Consider the following 19,590-nt stretch of genomic DNA (forward strand, 5'->3'; position numbering starts at 1 on the left):
TATAGTGAAAACCAATTGGAATTTGAACTCACAGTACTGAGATACAAACTAAATGTTGTAAAGCATGTCGTTCAGACAATATTATTTCTTTTACTCACCACTCTTTTTTCCCCTCCTTTATATGGCTAAATAATATATAAATCTTAGATTTCTGTGTGAGAGGACAATTTAAGACCTGATTTTGGCAATATTAATATGATCCATAAAATACATTCATAATATTTACTCTGTGAATTATCTTGTTTATTACTACCATTCAAGCAGAAGTACAATCAATACAAAGAAAATTGTCTAGAACTTAAAAGATTTCATCATAAAATACTTCCTAATAACTTGGTATCTAGATTCAATATTCACACAATCTCTTGACCCTTTAAACTGGAGAAGAAAGCTGATTTTTTTTGTTTAATATTAAATAATTTAATTATATATCAATCACAAAGAAAATTTTTGATTTGATTTTCTTTTTTAATTTGTTTCATTATTTTTTTTTTCTATTTTTTCTGGTAATAGGAAATTATTTACAGGGTTTTGATTTTTAAAAAGAAATAGTTTCTAGAAAAATCAATTTTTTTCTATAATGCGCAATGCCAAATTTTGTACTGGATGGTTGAATTTACATCGCTATATCTCCTCTAATCTAATTTATCAATCCTGAGTCAGGTTGGATAAAGCAAGGCTTGCTTCTATTAAACTTGATCTCACAACACGGTATGAGGGAGGGATGTTGAATATTGCTTGTTTTATCCTACATGACTTGTTATCCAATTATATCTAAATTACTTTCCATATGCAATTACGACTCGGTTGTTTGATTAATTTTCCTCTTACCCTACACTTGTCATTGCAGTGTAGTGGGACTTATACTAATTTCCATTGCTTTGAATAGGCACAGGCTTGGCAGTGTGGTAAGAAGCTTGATTCTCAACCACATGATTCTGGGTTCAGTTCCACTGCAGGGCTCCTTCATGTGTTTTCTACTATAGTCCCAGGCCAATGAATGCTTTGTGAGTGAATTTGAAAGATAGAAACTGTGTGGAAGACTGCTGTTGTGTGTGTGTGTGTGTGTGTGTCTTTGCGTTTGTCCCCCACATCATTTTACAACCAATATTGGTTTGTTTATGTCCCTGTGCCTTTGCAATTCAGCAAAACAGACCAATAGAATAAGTACCAGACTTACAAAGAAATGAGTACTAAGGTTGATTTGTTTGACTAAAACACTTTAACACACTGCTCCAGCATGGCTACAGACCACTGGCCAAAACAAGTAAAAGATATAACATTGAAAAATACAACTGTGACTTGTTTGTTTGATTAATTCTCCTCTTACCTCATATTTGTTGTTGCATGTAATATAATTTACATGTAACATGTAATGGAAATTACATGTAATGGGAATTACATTAATTTCCAATATTTTGAACAGTTATGAGGCATCTTGTCTCCATGTAGGTTGCCAGTTAGTTACAAGCTATTACCCATGCAGCGTTGGATTAACCATTAAGCAAAATAACCATGTGCTTAGGGCATCAAAGGAAGGAAGGGCACTACAGAAAAAGTAAATGGTTTACAGCACAAAAGAAATCACTTTAAACTTGCTAAAATAATATTTGGGATGCTGTATCTCTGCTAAGTGTAGATGTGTTAACTAAGATTAATTTTGAGGATCTGATCAAAGACTTTGCAATTCAGAAAAGTAGGAGGAAACTTTTCAAGTATAAATAAAGTGGAAGTATACAAAAATAAACATTATTTTCCCTCTTACTGTTTTGTTTCATTTTGAAAAGTAAAAAAATTATTTTATGGTTTGTTGTTGTTTACATTTTGAATAACAATCTTTTATGGGGGCACCAAAATCTTTTAAGTGCTTAGGGCCTCGATGGGTCTTAATCCAGCCCTGTACCCATGAAAATCTTTGAAACACTAAATAACTAAAAGAAAAAAGAAAAAGCTAGTCTGGTGAAAGCAATGGTGGCCGGTGCCAGTAAATAAAACAAATGTTTCTCCAATGAAGGAAGGATTGAGTTTGAGAACAACAAGGCTCTTGTTTCCCTATTAGTATATCTGAGGAATTCCAACCGCATTTCATGGTTCACTGCCTCAACAGCTCCTTTATAGGATCCAGTGGTTAGACATCATAAGGAGGAACCACATCCAGTTTCATCCCCCTACTCTTCTACTGTTTTCAACATGGTTCCCACCACCACCACCACTTTGGTGGTGTCTTCAGCTCTGGTGTTGAGTGTGTGTTTTTTCTTTCTTCTTTTTTCTTTGGCTACTTTTTCTTTGGTTTCTTTGATGCAGCATCAACAAATGTCAGTGGGCAAATGACCAGCCTGCCAAATTTCCCTTTAAATACTCACCGAGTATTTATTAGTTAAATATGTTTCTGCAGATGTTTGCTGTTTGATCTGCTGATTTATTATTGAACTACTTATTTAAGTCCATTCATTACTTATTCTGTCAAGAACCACATGAATTGGACCAAGAAAAGTTTTAACCCTTTCATTATATTTCTGTTTAAAAACACAGTCATTGTTTCAATTAATTTTGAAACAAAATTTATCAAAATAACTCCATTATTAAAGCTTGTGTTCAAGATGTAAATTGATATGAAATTATGATCGAAAGTTTTCGTTTATATCACTTTTAAACATAAAATTCATATCATAGAATCATAAGCAGTCTGAGACAGGTTGATATCAAAAGGGTTGATCGGTAATGATTTTATTTTTGTGGTACTTAATATTAATAACTTAGAACTTTGCGTTGGTGTGGTCATGTACTACGGCTGGATGAGGAGAGATGTGTAAATAAGTGCCATTCCCAAACAGTTGAAGGAATCCAGGGTAGAGGTAGACCCAGGAAGACATGGGATGAGGTGGTCAAGCATGACCTTCGAACATTGGGCCTCACAGAGGCAATGACAAAAGACCAAGACCTCTGGAGATATGCTGTGACTTCAAAGACCCAACAAATGAAGTGAGTTCATGGCTTGCAGGATGGCCTGCTGCACTTACCTTGGATTGTAAGGCAACCTGCTGTCCTTGAGGAGACCTATTGAGCTATGTACATCAAATAAAAATCAAATGGAAACTGTAGTTGTGATCCCCATGCCAGTGGCAAATAAAAAGCACCATCCGAACATGATTGATACTAGCACCAACTTGACTGGCTTCCATGTCTGTAGCATGTAAAAAGCACCAACTGATCATAGCCGTTGCCAGCCTCCTCTGGCCCCTGTGCCAGTGGCATGTAAAAAGCACTCACTACACTCACGGAGTGGTTGGCATTAGGAAGGGCATACGGCTGTAGAAGTACTGCCAAATCAGACTGGAGCCTGGTGCAGCCTCCTGGCTTCCCAGACCCCGGTCGAACCGTCCAACCCATGCTAGCATGGAAAACAGACATTAAACGATGATGATGAACAAAGCAGATGGAGCTTGTTAAATGTGACTCAACTGTAATGATATGAATGCGATAAGATAAAATTATAACAATTATCTATAGGTGCAGAAGTGGCAGGGTGGTAAGTAACTTGTTTACCAACCACATGGTTCTGGGTTCAGTCTCACTGCATGGCACCTTAGGCAAATGTCTTCTACTATAGCCTCGGGCTGACCAAAGCCTTGTGAATGGATTTAGCAGACAGGAACTGAAAGAAGCTCATCGTGTGTGTGTTTTTGTTTGTGTATCTGTGTTTGTCCCACTACCATTGCTTGACAACCAAAGCTGGTGTGGTTATGTCCCCGTAACTTAGTAGTTTGGCAAAAGAGACCGATAGAATAAGTATTAGGCTTACAAAGAATAAGTCTTGGGGTCGATTTGTCTGAATAAAGGTGGTGCTCCAGCATGGCCACAGTCAAATGACTGAAACAAATAAAAGAATATAAAATTATAAATGAAAGTGACCAAATAAATTCATTCCTTGTGGAATTACTGTTGATTCTCTGTGGTCAGCCCAGAGCTATTGAAGAAGACAATTATCCAAGGTACCACACAGTGGGACTGAACTCTGAACCTAGTTGGGTAGCAAGCTTCTTAACCACACAGCCATCAATACTTCAGACATAGCTCTAATTCAACTGATATACTAGAATTCTTCAATTAAGAATCTACATACATAAATCTTTAGTCTTTTATCTTATTTCAGTCATAGGACTACGACCATGCTGAGGCACCATCTTGAAGTTTAGTCAAACAAATTGACCCCAGCAGTTATTTTTTAAGTCCAGTACTTATTTGACTGAATTACTAAGTTACAAAGATGAAAACAAACAAACAAACACCAGTTGTCAAGCAGTGGGTAGCACAAACACAAAAACGCGCACATACATACATACATATATCATCATCATCATCGTTTAACATCCGCTTTCCATGCTAGCATAGGTTGGACGATTTTGACTAAGGGCTGGTGAACCAGATGGTTGCACCAGGTCCCAATCTTGATTTGGCAGTGTTTCTACAGCTGGATGCCAGTAAGGCAACATTGGTAATGATCAGGCTCAAATGGTGCCCTTTTACATGCCACTGGCATGGAAGCCAGTTCGCTGCTCTGGCAACGATCACACTCGGATGGTGCTTTTGGCACCCTACTAGCACGGGCACAAAAGGGTAAAATTAATTAATCAATTAATAATTTTACCAAGTAGTTTGGTATGTTAAAAGAACCATTATCGGTAAACTTATACAAAAATTCTATAATTATGAGCATAATTATAATTAGGGTTCAGCAAAATTTGCTTCACCACATACCAAAATTTAGAAATAGCAGTTAAAATACTATTCTACTACCATATGATATTTCCCAGACAGCAATACTCAACAACTCACACAGGTAAAGAGACTGGCGTCTGTGACAGTGGCATTTAAAAAGCAGGTGTTCGATGGCGCTTGTTTAAGTACGTATGTTAATTGTCAGTGCTCTCAAATTTAAAATTTGAAATACTGTACTGAGGAAGGAATAAGTGAGTAGAAATATAATTTTACATCTTTTTACATCTCTTTAACCCCAAAACGCGTATACAGTTAATCAAAGCCAGGTGGATTCATTATTTTTTTCTCTTTACTGGCGTGAGTTGTGGAGTATTGATGTCTGGGAGATATGGTAGAAGAGTAGTATTTTAACTGCTATTTCTAAATTTTGGTATGTGTTGAAGCAAATTTTGCTGAACCCTAGTTATAATTATGCTCATAATTATAGAATTTGTGTATAGAGATATATATATATATATATATATATATATTATATATATATATATATATATATATATGGGATTGAACCAAAAACTACATGATTGTAAAGCAAATTTCTTAATTACCTGCACATTATGCATACCAATTCTTTGCATTGTTTTACAGAGAAACGATATGCCGAGACATGGGACTACCACATAACACCCTCCACTTTCCTCCAGTTTGATATCTCGATGGGCTGTGGTACTCTATACAACACATTATACAGTGTAAAGCTGGAATATTCTATAGACACAGGCAAGACGTGGCACTCTGTTATAGATGAGTGTGCACCACCAAAGTTTATTTGTAACGGCTACCATTTAAGTAGTCAATATGTTTCAGAACAACATATCAACTGGACTCGTATTACTATCTATCTTCCTCCTGCCTCAATGTATGTATTGATTTTATGTAATATTATTAATTACCTTAATGAGTTATTATTGTGCCTGAATATTTTGTTCAAACTTTAAATTTTAAAAAAATAACTAATAAATTAATTTTCTATCTGATTTTTTAAATGAGCTGATATCTACATACAATCATGTGGTATAAAAAAAAATGCTATGCAATTTAGAATTTGAGATCATATATAATCATAAAAGTTGGTCATTAACTTTCATAAAAATCCATTATTCAACTACATGAACACTGAAACATCAGTTAAAACTTATTTCTAACTGCAATTACTTTATTTGGCTTCTTTTTAATGGAAACCTTTTGTGGGAGACAATCTATTCTGCAGATATTGTTGATGAAAACTTTCTAGGAAGTTGAAGAAAATTAAACTTAGGAGAAAATGTTTGTCTGGGTTATGTACAATATGTTCCAAATTTATTCAAATTTACTTCAGATATGTATATATATATACCGTTAATTCTCCCTTTTACCATTTAAGCTGACCATATCTGGCCCAAATATTCTGTTTTATGTTCAAACAAGCCAGATCAGGTCTCTCACACCAACCCTACAATGTCATTCTAAAAATAAATAATCACATCATTGAGACCTCAAAGCTACAAGATAATGCATGATTTATTCAAAATAATGTGAATAAGTCTGAATGCTGAAAGGTTAGAGTGTACAGTGTTGTAAGAAGAAACCAGTTACCATATTTATTTTGAGATGCTCTGTGTTTCTTTCAATTAATTTTAAATATAACAAAGAATTTAATTAAATGACTTAGTTATCATTCAACTGGTGTTAGGAACATAAATTGTGACTAAGGTTTGATGGAAGATTTTAATTCAAAACCTATGAAAACAAGACATTTGTACTACAGAGCCAGAGGCAGTTTCAGCCGGGTTGGTATTGAAAGGGTTAAAGGATTTACTTTGATATACATAAATATATTTGCTTTCTTCAATAAGAAACAGCCTATGTTGTCATAAATAGAAGTGCTTGTAATTTACTGTGAAAGGGCTGATCAGTTAATATGCCAACAAAAAGTTATTGTTCTCAAGACAGAATAACCTGACAATTGCTGTAGATCTTTAAGATTTGCTTTACCTTTGAATGATGTCTTTCCTTTTTGACACAGCAAATGGGTCATTTGTTTAGAGACTGTTTATCATGTATTACCAAAACTCACAGGCACACACAGATACAATATCACACACATATTTAAGTACTTAGAATATTTTATTCCCTTACTTCCATTTCTTATAAATATTGTAAACAGATTTTAAATTTCAGTGTTTCTTATTATTTTTATATGTACTAAGGTGGCAAACTGGCAGAATCATTAGCATGCCAGACAAAATGCTTAGCTGTATTTCACCTGTCACCATGTTCTGGGTTCAAATTCCACCGAGGTTGACTTTACCTTTCATCCTTTCAGGGCTGATAAAATAAGTACCCGTTGAGCACTGGGGTTGATGTCATCAACTCATCCCTCCCCCAAAATTGCTGCTCTTCTGGCAAAATTTGAAACCATTATTATTATAAGTACCCTTTAAATATTATCCATCTTGGATTTGTAAATTTTGTTTGTAATTCTTAACATGACCTTTTTCTCTGTATCAGTTCTCCAAACACCAGATTCCGGTGGTATCAGCACACCAAAAGTCCTCGAGGTGATATATGGGCCTTGGATAATGTATATCTAGGAGCAGGTTGTCCTTGGTTATGTTCAGGTCACGGCTACTGTGATAAAGGAAAATGTATGTGAGTAATTTTTTTATTGATTTAGCCTCCACATTTCTAGAAAACCTGTTTAATTCTGGTAAGGCTACATCATCTTCCTCCTCATCATCATCTAATATGTTTTCCATGCTGACATGAGTTTGACTGTTTGACAGGACCTAGCTTTCTGCAAGGCTACACTGAGCTCCTATGTCAGCTTTGGTATAGTTTCTACAGTATGGCTGGATGCCCTTCCTACTGCCAACCATTTTACAGTTTGTACCGAGTGCTTTTTTGTGCCACTGTTACAAGTGAGGTTGTCAAGTAACTTTCAAAACAGGGAAAATGCTTATTCAATGTTCCTTAATAATCTCTAATTGATGATTTAGTTTCTACCATTAGGACACTAACTGGTACTCCTTCAGTTACAACAATGAGGGTTCCAGTTGATCCAATCAATGGAAGAGCCTACTTGTGAAATTAACAGCTTCTATATATGGCTGAAGCAGGAAGACCAAAAATGGCTTGAAAGTCATAACATGCCAGCAGGAAAATAACATCACTAGGTGAGATAAGCTGACACTGAATTAGCTTCGCTGATTGACAGGCAACGATCTCATTTAGAGAATGCCTGGGCTAAGACTAAGTGCCCTCCATTGGTCAGTTAAAGTTGAGACAGTGTCACGTGACAACTTACTGGGGCTGCCTGCTGGAGCCTACCAGCAGGTATTTAAAGGGAAAAATATTTGACAAGGCAGTCAGCCAGTCGCCCTCTGACACTCATTGACACTACATCGAAGAGGCCAGGGGAAAGAAGAAAGAAGACATGCACCCAGCACCAGAGCTGAAGACACCTCCGAAAGGGGAGGGGGCCCACCACATCAAAACAGTAGAGGAATAGGGGCCAAAACCAGACATGGTTCCTCCTGATGATGTCTCGAGCTAACTGGATCCTATAAAGGAGCTGTTGTGGTCTGCTACCACAAAACACGGTTGAAATTCCAGTTGGCTCCACAGACACATGCCCCCTTAATGTAGTTCTCTGCCAGCTCCTTCTCAAATTAGTTAGTCTACATTACTCCATAAGGAGCATAGGGCCACAAACATTTCATGCCAATTGATGTGATCTTGGGCTACCTCCTTGATTTCAGACCAAGAGAAACTGATTGCTTTTGTTTCATCCTTCATGCATCCTTTCCAGGTCTTCTTAGGTTGTCCAACCATGCTCTTTCCTTCAGGATGCCAGACTGACACTTGCAATGTTGCTTCAAGGTCTCCTTAAAGTGTGACCAATCTAGCCCCCATTTCCTTTTCAGAATTTCTTGATTGATGAGAGTTTGGGTTCATTCTGTCTCAGACTTCATCATCATCATTTAACGTCTGCTTTCCATGCTAGCATGGGTTGGATGGTTTGACTGAGGGCTGGCGAACCAGATGGCTGCACCAGGCTCCAGTCTTGCTCTGGCAGAGTTTCTACAGCTGGATGCCCTTCCTAATGCCAACAACTCCGACAGTGTAGTGGGTGCTTTTACATGCCACCGGCATGGGGGCAAGTCAGGCGATACTGGCAACGACCTCGCTCAAATCATTTTACACATGCCAACAGCACAGGTGCCAGTAAGGCGATGCTGGTAACGATCCTGCTCGAATGGTGCCTCTTACATGCCACCAGCATGGAAGCCAGTTAGCCGCTCTGGCAACGATCACACTTTGATGGTGCTCTTAGCACCCTACTAGCATGGGGCACAAGTGCCAGTAAGGGGAAGCTGGTAACAATCACACTCGAATGGTGCCTTTTATGTGCCACTTTTAAAATTTTGTCTGGCCACCAGATCTTGAGGAGGTAGCACAAACATTTGTGTTCTCAGATTAGATACACTAAATCTATTTTCTCCTCTGTCAAGCAGTACTATTTTATCTTCACAATTCATCTACCTCCAGTGATTTCTATCACAGATATTTTTGCAAAATCAATTTTCATTCTTTATCATTTCCCATGATTCCTACTATACTTTATATTTTCTTTAAAGTAGATTTATCATCTAACACACCAAATTAACAATCTTCAGTTTGTTTTGTTGTTATGATTTAGATTTGTTTGTATTTTTTTCTTTTTTTTTTCATCAGATGTGATAAGGGTTTTCTGCCACCCAATTGTGTACCTGAAAAAACTCTACCAATGAATTTAAGAGATGATTTTAGTTCTGAAAGTCTTGACTACAACAAATGGCAAGAATTATATGGAGGTGAAGTTTCTGACATATGTGACCACTTGGTATCAGGAAATTCTTTAGTATTTGCGAAGGCAAGTTCTTATAAACAATTATTACATTCCATTTCATGTTTAGAAAGTAAAATGGGGACATTTTAAAACAGACAAATACTTGATGGTATTGAGCTTCACCCTCTTGTTACCTACAATGGACTGATGTCCCATCCAGTGCTGGCGGGGGTGGAATATATGCACCAGAGAAACCAGGAAACAGGCCCTCATCATCATCATCATCATCATCGTCATTTAACGTCCGCTTTCCATGCAACATGGGTTGGACGAATGACTGAGGGCTGGCGAACCAGATGGATGCACCAGGCTTCAATCTTGATCTGGTAGAGTTTCTACAGCTGGATGCCTTTCCTAACGCCAACCACTCCGAGTGTGTAGTGGATGCTTTTACGTGCCAGTCAGGCGATACTGGCAACAACCACGCTCGAATCTTTTACACATGTCACCGGCACAGGTGCCAGTAAGGCGATGCTGGTAACGATCACGCTCAAATGGTGTCTTTTACAAGCCACTGGCACAGAGGCCAGATGGCCGCTCTGGCAATGATCACGCTCAGATGGTGCTCTTAGGAAAGGATTTTCATCCTATTGTTATATCCTTTTGTTACCATGTTTCTGCTGAAATATACTGCCTTAGTTTCAATCAATTTTCAATCAAAAAAATTATGAAGAATTTAGTAAAACAACTGTTATTATTAAGCTGGTGTTTGGAATATAAACTGACATAAAATTCTGATAAAAGGTTTCAAGTTAGATCACTCTAAAACAGGAAGTTTACGTCATGCAACCAAGGGCAGTGTCAAGTAAGTTGATAGCGAAAAAGTTAAAATCCTATAACCAGTCTGAACAAAATAAACAAGAGGCAATCCAGGATATCCTGTTTGAAAAATCATTATTCTGTCACTTACAATTAGTTAATAACCCTATGATAAAGAGCTAATGAGGGAGGTGGAGATCTCTATGTTGTTGCTCAACTTGCTAGAAATAACAGCTAAATGACTTTCAAATCACACCTTATCTTAAAATGACAAAAACATTCATATACAAAATGGCAGGATAATGACCACTGGTATGTCTTTGATCAGAGCTGTCCTGGGGTTAATTAGCAACAGTTGTAAATTGTATTAGTACAAGCATGGTTGTGTCGTTAAGGAGCTCACTTTGCAACCATGTGTTTTCATGGCACTTTGAATAAGTGCCTTCTATTGTAGCCCCTGGGCCAATTAATTCCTTGTGATTGAATTTGGTAGACAAAAACTGTGTGGCAGCTCGTGTGTGTGTTTTGACACTGTGTTAAAAACACAAATATCATTCCAGTAGTGGCCAGCAAGAGCTCAAGATGCATTTCAGCTTTTTGTGCTTTTCAATGATATGTACTCACAACCAGCCCCATTAAAGCATGTGGTTGGCTGTGAATACACATCACAGAAGAGGCCCAAAAGGGGGCAAAATGCATCTGGCACTCTTGCTGATCATTGCTAGGGTGTTTTTTGTCTCCCTCTGATATTTATTGTTTTTAACACAGCATGTCCATAATCTTGTGAAGGATCCACCAGATTCATATCCAGTCAATGATTCACTAGATTTCACATCCAGCCAACGATTTTACTCTGAAACTGGGTTGTGTCTTGTTACTTATATGATTTGGGAGTGGCCAGCTCAGACTGTTTGGTCATGTTGCTCAATTTTCCAAGTTAGTCTGCTTAATGTCTCCTCTTCACTGACGATCTGACTGTGTTTGACAATTTCTGTTGGTTGACCATATGCTACATGGTCACATTAGATAAGGAGGTATCTTGCAGAAATGGAGACTAACTGCTCAAAGATCATTCAGGAGAATTCAGGAATATACTGACAAACAGCAAATGCAGCAACACACTGCAACAATGTATTCCCCCACATCTGACCTGACCATATCCATAAGAGATGATATCTCAAGATGAATACTGGCTTATTGACAGTGTGTATACATTAAGTATGATACATAGATGGCTATTTTAATTTAATACTGCCTCAACTGCTTATACCAGAAAATATTTAGTTTAATAATAATGTTCATTTTTCAAGGAAAAAAAGAAACTTTCCATATTTGATTACATGGAAGAGGAAGTCTTTCTTCATTCTGAATTGAAACAATGCCCTTTGTCTTCATTATAGGATTTACTACGGCTTGTTGTCACAGAGAATATGGATACCACCATGATTAACAATATTGAGTTCTTCTTCAAATATGCTTGCAAAGGAGAATCGCTTGCATGGCCACGTCGGGAGAGTGTATTGCTTCAATACTCTATTAATGGTGGCATCACGTGGCATTTACTACAGGAAATCCATTACAAGAATGACTCCAACACACGGTAAATGCAATTTCTTTTTTTTAATCTTGTAACAAAACTTAGAACTTCTAGTTATTGAATTTGTTACCATTTATCATTTTAATTTATTCTATCATTTGAACTGTTTTCTTTGATCAACTATCCCTCATTGTACCTATGTTACAAATTATTATTATTGAGTGAGAGAGCAATGCATGCCATCAAAGTGACACTGGGGTAAAATATACGAAGCCCTGTAGACCCATCATGACTATCCATCTGATAAGGATACACTAGGCATCCCAACCATATGTGCACGACATGGTGATCTCATATCAAGATAAACAGTGCATGACCTTGCAGGTGAGGCCCAGTTAGAATTTTCTTCTGGTCGAGTAGCCCATCCCACTCAAAAGGTCCCTGAATAAGGATTGTTTAAGGATGTTGAACGAAACAGCCATGTTTCCAAAGATGAGTTATCCAAACCTCCAAAAATTCCTTTCAACACATGGCTACTTCTGCTTGTGGTCAGAGATGCCCATATCGTCAGCCACTAAGGGACATGTATGTATGTATGTATGTGTGCTTTTGTGTTTATCTCTCTGCCCCCACTGCTAGTCAGCAGTGTTGCGGTGAGCGGTCAGAAATGTTAGCATGCCGGGCGAAATGCTTAACGGTATTTCATCTGCTGCTACGTTCTGAGTTCAAATTCTGCCGAGGTCGACTTTGCCTTTCATCCTTTCGGGGTCGATAAATTAAGTACCAGTTACGCACTGGGGTCGATGTAATCGACTTAATCCGTTTGTCTGTCCTTGTTTGTCCTCTCTGTGTTTAGCCCCTTGTGGGTAGTAATGAAAAAGGTTTGTTTATATCCCCATAACTTAGTGATTTCAGCAAAATGTGACTCATAGACTAAGTACCAGACTTGAAAAGAACTAAGTACTGGGGTTGATTTGTTTGACTAAACACTCTAAGGCATGAATGCAGTTTCATAACTAAAGCAAGTAACAGATAAACGATATACATTTTTGCCTTTGTTAAACTTTAACAGCTTGGAAACCGAAATGTTAAGACAATATTTGCATTATAGATCTGACATTAATCATTTATGGTTTGTTTTTAATGTTCTTCAGCTTCTTCAGTGTATTTTTACCTCCATTAGCCAAAGCCAATGCAACAAAATTCAGATTCTGGCAACCAAAGCATGGAGGTTAGTAACATAATTTATAACACAGAAATACGATGTCAATTTGTTGGTTTGTTTTTTGTTTCTAATTTTAATCTTTTTAACAGTTTGTATGTATGATGAATTGTGGTAGAGTATAAAAATAATTATTTAGTAGTTTATTGAACAAATGAATATTCTTACAGTAGTTATTCTTCAGTTAGCAGAAAATTTTCTGTCATATAATGTGATAAAATAGTTCTTTAAAAAATATTTTTATAAATTGTTTTTACACATTCATACACACTACATACATACGTACTTACATGTGTGTGTAAGTATCTATGTTTGTGAATATGTGTGTACCTATGTATGTGTGTATGCATCAATGTATGAATGTGAGTATATGCATGTATATATACATGTGGTATGAGTACATATATATATATGTACACATATATATATATATGAAAGAGAGAAAGACAGAGTGAGCAATAGGTAAGTACCATCCAAGGATATATATGTATACACGAGTTTGTGCGTGAATAACCTTAAAAACTGTTGTGGTTTATAATATATCATCTTACTAATGTTTGGTGAAAGTTGATCTGCTAGTTTTAAAGTTATCTCTATTAAAACACAAAGAAACAAAATCTACTTTCTTAAGCATGTTGATTCAAAGAAGGTAATGATCTGAAACATTTTCAGTGAAATATTTATCATACATCTTAAAATATTTTCTAATATTAAACAAAGACTGCAACAGTCAACACGAAATTTAATAATGGCTTCTTAAGTCAAAACTGCAGTATTTTTCTCAATGTGTTCATTCACATAATTTAGCTTTAGTTCAAAAGTTAGATACTTTTTAACAAATTTGGTGTGTTTACCAAGATACAGCATGCTGCCAATAGTTATCGTCACATAGAATTAATTCCAATATCAACAGGGATCTCATGTTTTGCATTATCAGCATATTCAACTAGACTGGTTCAATGAGATGCTGGGTAAAACATGAAGTCCTTGTTGACTCAAATTTTACAATAAATTTGACTATATTCTCAGAGTTGAGTCACCCTATTTATACATATATTCCATTGTTAGTCTTAAACTAGCTTTAAAATTATAATCCTGTTTTGCATTTCCAATATCAAAATTTTTCCTTCAAGAATTCAAATGAAATTGTTTTGTTGACTTTGTTATAGGTTCGATGCAGTCAACATGGGCAATAGACAACTTTTTTGTTGGAACTATGACACTTAACCCAAACATGCTTGATGACAAATTTGAAAAACCATCATTAGATCAAGGTCTGTGGCAGTTTTCAAACAATGGAAAACTTGGGAAATATTGTGAATTCAACAGACGGTATGCCATTTTACTTAATATTTTTCTTTCTTCTTTCCAAAAGAAATAAAAAACATCAAAAACTATTTTCGCCTCCTACTTTCGTTAACATATTTCTAGCGAAATACACTGCTTTTGTTGTAATTAATTCTGAAAACAATATAATTAGTTAAATAAATTTGTCATTAAGCTAGTGTTTGAAACAAATTGATATGAAACTTTGATGGAAAGTTTTAATTTAGACAATTTTAAAACAGGAAGTTTTCATCATAGAGCTAGTGGTAGGTTGATATAAGATTCATTGTAGTAGTGTGGTTATGATTTTCAAAAATCTAGAGTGAGATAAAAAAAAATTTCCCTTATCATCATGTCACCATCATAAGGGGAAAAAAATTCCCCTTATCATCATCATCATCGTCTAATGTCCACTTTCCATGCTGGCATGCGTTGAACAATTTGACTGAGGACTGGCAAACTAGATGGCTGCACCAGGTTCCAATCTGATCTGGCAGAATTTCTACAGCTGGATGCCCTTTCTAACGCCAACCATTCCGATAGTGTAGTGGGTGCTTTTACGTGCCACCGGCACAAGGGCCAGTCAGGTGGTACCAGCAACGGCCATGCTCAAATGGTGTTTTTTACATGCCACCTGCACAAGAGCCAGTCCAGCAGCACTGGCAATGACCTCACTCAAATGTTTTTTCATATGCCATCAGCACAAGTGCCAGTAAGGCGATGCTGGTAACAATCAGGCTCGAATGGTGCGACTACTTCCTGCAAATGAAACATTAACATGCAAGGATAAATTTACATTCAATATAAATAATGCCAACTCAGAATTCAATGGCTGACTAAAACTGGTAGAACAGAATTCTACAAATGTCTGATAATTGTCTTTTTTTGATTGACAATTGTCCAGAGATTATTTACTTTTGTGCTTTCATCACCCCTTGCTTGATGTATTAACGAAGCCATATCAGAGTGTTATAGAAGACAGTTACGTAAACAGATATGTAATATTTTAAAATCTTGCAATTTCCAAATAAGCAACCATGTCAACGTTGGCAAAGTCTCTCTCTATCAAACATTATGGCATTGTGTCTAAGCAGTTGTAGGCAAGTTTCCAATATGTTAGTGTCTAAATGCCTGCAACTACAACTTTTGTAGAATTTTGTTGCTGCTGTCACCTACAGTTGCTCTCAGAGTAAGAGGAGAGAGAGAGTTTATTAAGAAATTATAGTTCCTTTATCAGAAAGACTAATGCCTATTGGTTAGAAAGGAAAAATGATTGAAAATTTTAAGTTTCAAAATCAGCTTGCAAGGAGCAAATTGAATGCCAGTATGGCAGCATGGTTAACAAGATCATTTTAAAACCATGTGATTTCAGGTTCACTCCCACTGTGCAACACCTTGGGCAAGTGCCTTCTACTATAATCCCATACCAACCAATACCTTGTGTGTGAATCTATGTTTGTGTGAGTGTGTATACTCTGACTGTGAAGACCCGACAAATAAAGTGAGTTCATGGCTGTATCCTACACCAGCTTCACACAACCAGCCCCAGCCCATTCAAAGTACCTTGGATCATGGGATAGCCTGCTGTGCTTACCTTGGATCGTGGGGTGACCTGCTGTACTATTGAGTCAAGTACATCAACATCATAAGAAAAATCAAATGAAAATTGTAGTTGTGATACCTGTGCCAGTAGCACGTAAAAAGCACCATCCGAATGTGGCCGATGCCAGTGCCACCTTGGCTGGCTTCCGTGCTGTTGGCATGTAAAAAGCACCAACCGATCGTGGACGTTGCCAGTCTCCTCTGGCCCCTGTGCTGGTGGCATGTAAAAAGCACACACTACACTCACGGAGTGGTTGGCATTAGGAAGGGCATCCAGCTGTAGAAACACTGCTAGATCAGACTGGAGCCTGGTGCAACCACCTGGCTTCCCAAACCCCAGTCAAACCGTTCAACCCATGCTAGCATGGAAAACGGACATTAAACGATGATGATGTCTGTATGTACGTCTTTGTGTCCATATTTGTCCCACCTACTACTTGACAGTGTTGTTTTGTTTATGTCTTCATAACTTAGGAGTCCACCAAAATAGACCAACAGAATAAGTATAAAACCCAAAAACTAAGTACTGAGGTCAATTTGTTCACAAAAAAATCAGTTCAAGATGGTGCCAGAGCTTAACTGCAATCCAATGACTAAGACAAATAAGATATAAAAGAGAAATTCTTCATGTAGCTTTCTGACTATTATGCTCTTATCTCCAGAGATGTCATCATATTGGGAAGAGGTATTGAGCTGCATAAAGAAGCACTAAGCTCTAAGTGTGGAGGGCACTTGTTGAAGGGTTAAACCCAGGAAGACATGGGATGAAGGGTGAGAAAGGATCTTTGGATGATGGGCCTCACTGAAGAAATGACAAGGGACAAGGTGGCGAGCTGGCAGAAATGGTAGCGCACCGGGCGAAATGCTTAGCAGTATTTCGTCTGCCGTTACATTCTGAGTTCAAATTCCGCCGAGGTCGACTTTGTCTTTCATCCTTTCGGGGTCAATTAAATAAGTACCAGTTACGCACTGGGGTCAATGTAATCGACTTAATCCCTTTGTCTGTTCTTGTTTGTCCCCTCTATGTTTAGCCCCTTGTGGGCAGTAAAGAAATAGAAGTGTCAAGGGACCAGGGGATGTGGAAATTTGTTGTACTTGATAAGACATGTCAAGCTAAGTAAAATCGTTGTCTTCCACACATACAGGTTTGTCCTTTCAGGTGCTGGTGCCACTTAAAAAGCACCCATGCCAGTGCTGTGCTAACACACCTGTACCGGTGCTGAGTAAATGCACCTTATATTGATGGCATGTAAAAAGCACCCAACACACTCTGTTAAGTGATTGTTGTTAGTAAGGTCATCCAGCCATAGAAGCCATACCTCAACAAACAGCTGGAGGCTGAACAGCTTCCTGCTAGCCAGCTCAATGTCAAACCATCCAACCCATGCCAGTATGAAAGGTAGATGTTAAACAGTGATGATGATGATGGTGATGATGATGATGATTATGATGATGATTATCATCATCATCACATATTTGAGCAGCAAGCCAGTGGTCAATGCTGAATTTTTCTGTGGACCAGTTTTATGAATAATTATCTAATGATGGGCATCAGTATGAATTTATTTCCGTCATTCATCAACTGCCTAAACACTGAGAGGTTGTTGAGATAATTTACACGGTGTGAGAGGTGGCGGGGTATACCATGAGTTTGAAGGAGAGAATCATTTCTAACAAGATTATCTGTAAACCTTGACTCATGCACCAGAGGTCAATACTTTTCAGAATGAAATTCTTTGTATGTTTCTGAAGTGTTCTGACAATCTGTATGGGCCTGTCTAATTTAATGACTCCATATCATATGCTATAACAGGAAAACAACAGATATCATTTGATAAAGTTTGATTCCAAAGAATACAAAGATATTGATGTTTCAAAACTTTGGAATATTCCAATATAGACGTAATAGTAATGATAGTAATGTTATTTATTAGATTATTAACCAGTACTACTAATAACTATGAGATCTGTCTTTAACATCATTAATTCTAAACAATTTACGTTCGGAATTTGATAGTTCTATACATTCCTTCGGTCTCTTCAATTTCATGCTCCTTTTGCAATCGTCAGCCATTATAGATCAATATTTTTACTGATCTTCTCAGCCAATTTACATCAATATTTTTCACTGGGAATGTTTGGTTTTAATGTTTTGCAGGTCTCTCTATTCAGTTCTCTGCCAGTTCAACATGTCGGCCATTAACAAATATTTTATTGCTTGGTGTCTTTGATATTTACAGGGAAAGCACTCGAACTGCAGGCAGCTCAGCTTTGGTATTCAAAAGAGGAACTGGAGAACATTCTATTGTTACAAGAGACTTGGATATTGGACCTATGTCAGTTGTGCAATTTGATGTAAGAATATTGATGCTATTATTACATTAGCTATATTGGTGATATAGAGCTGTGCAAAGATATTAAATGTTGCCTAAAATATAGAGAAAATATTATACACATCTATTTATTCCAATGGATTTAGTGTGATATGTGTTCTATTAACTTCCAAAATGTTTCAATACTATTATACTTTTTAATTTTGAAATATTATTATTTTGCAGCATGGAAGGTGTTTATAAGCCATTTAAAAATCCACAAAAACTGTTAGATTCACTTCAACATTTAAATTTAATTTGTCAAAATATTTTCGTAGCTTTGAGGCCACAACCTATTCACCAATGGGTTGTGGTCTCAAAGTGACGAAAATATTTTGACAATTTGACAATCTAAGTTTAAATGTTGAAGTGGATCTAATGATTTTTGTGTGCTTTTAAATGGCTTATAAACACCTTCCATGCTCCAATTGTTTTTGTTTCAGCACACGATCTCAGATCAAGTCACTTGCTATGCAAGTACATCTCCTTTTTTATTTTTTTTCTCTTTTACTTGTTTCAGTCATTTGACTGTGGCCATGCTGGAGCACCGCCTTTAGTCGAGCAAATCGACCCCAGGACTTATTCTTTGAAAGCCTAGTACTTATTCTATCGGTCTCTTTTGCTGAACAGCTAAGTTACGGGGACATAAACACACCAGCATCGGTTGTCAAGTGATGTTGGGGGGACAAACATAGACACACAAACATACACATACAGATATATGTATATATATATACATATACACGACAGGCTTCTTTCAGTTTCCGTCAACCAAATCCACTCACAAGGCTTTGGTCGGCCCGAGGCTATAGTAGAAGACACTTGCCCAAGGTGCCATGTAGTGGAAATGAACCCGGAATCAAATGGTTGGTAAGCAAGCTACTTACCACACAGCCACTCCTGCACCTATTATAATTCTATTTTAATGAAAACATACTAACAACGTACAATTATTATAAAATATCTATTAATTATATCAAGGAGAAAGTTTTCAGCTAGGTTTTTTTTTCTTTTTGTGGAAGGGGAATGTTTTTGTTATTAATGAGAGGTGTAATGACAGTGTCTATATCCCTCTTTAGGGCCTTGGTGAGTGATAGAGAAGAAAGGAGAAAATTATCCTCTGACT

At 37.0% G+C, this 19,590-nt stretch overlaps 1 protein-coding gene across 1 annotated transcript in view; it reads left to right on the forward strand.

Moving 5' to 3' along the window:
• Positions 1 to 19,590, forward strand: part of LOC115210297 (reelin) — a 254,404-nt gene that overhangs the window by 160,766 nt on the left and 74,048 nt on the right. The window contains exons 31-37 of the mRNA XM_036501881.1: positions 5,365 to 5,635; positions 7,267 to 7,407; positions 9,493 to 9,670; positions 11,806 to 12,005; positions 13,097 to 13,173; positions 14,334 to 14,496; positions 18,333 to 18,447. Of these exons, the coding sequence (XP_036357774.1) occupies positions 5,365 to 5,635; positions 7,267 to 7,407; positions 9,493 to 9,670; positions 11,806 to 12,005; positions 13,097 to 13,173; positions 14,334 to 14,496; positions 18,333 to 18,447 (1,145 nt within the window). The remainder of the gene's footprint in view (positions 1 to 5,364; positions 5,636 to 7,266; positions 7,408 to 9,492; positions 9,671 to 11,805; positions 12,006 to 13,096; positions 13,174 to 14,333; positions 14,497 to 18,332; positions 18,448 to 19,590) is intronic.

The sequence above is a fragment of the Octopus sinensis genome, linkage group LG4, assembly GCF_006345805.1.
Source record: "Octopus sinensis linkage group LG4, ASM634580v1, whole genome shotgun sequence".
NCBI lineage: Eukaryota > Metazoa > Mollusca > Cephalopoda > Octopoda > Octopodidae > Octopus > Octopus sinensis.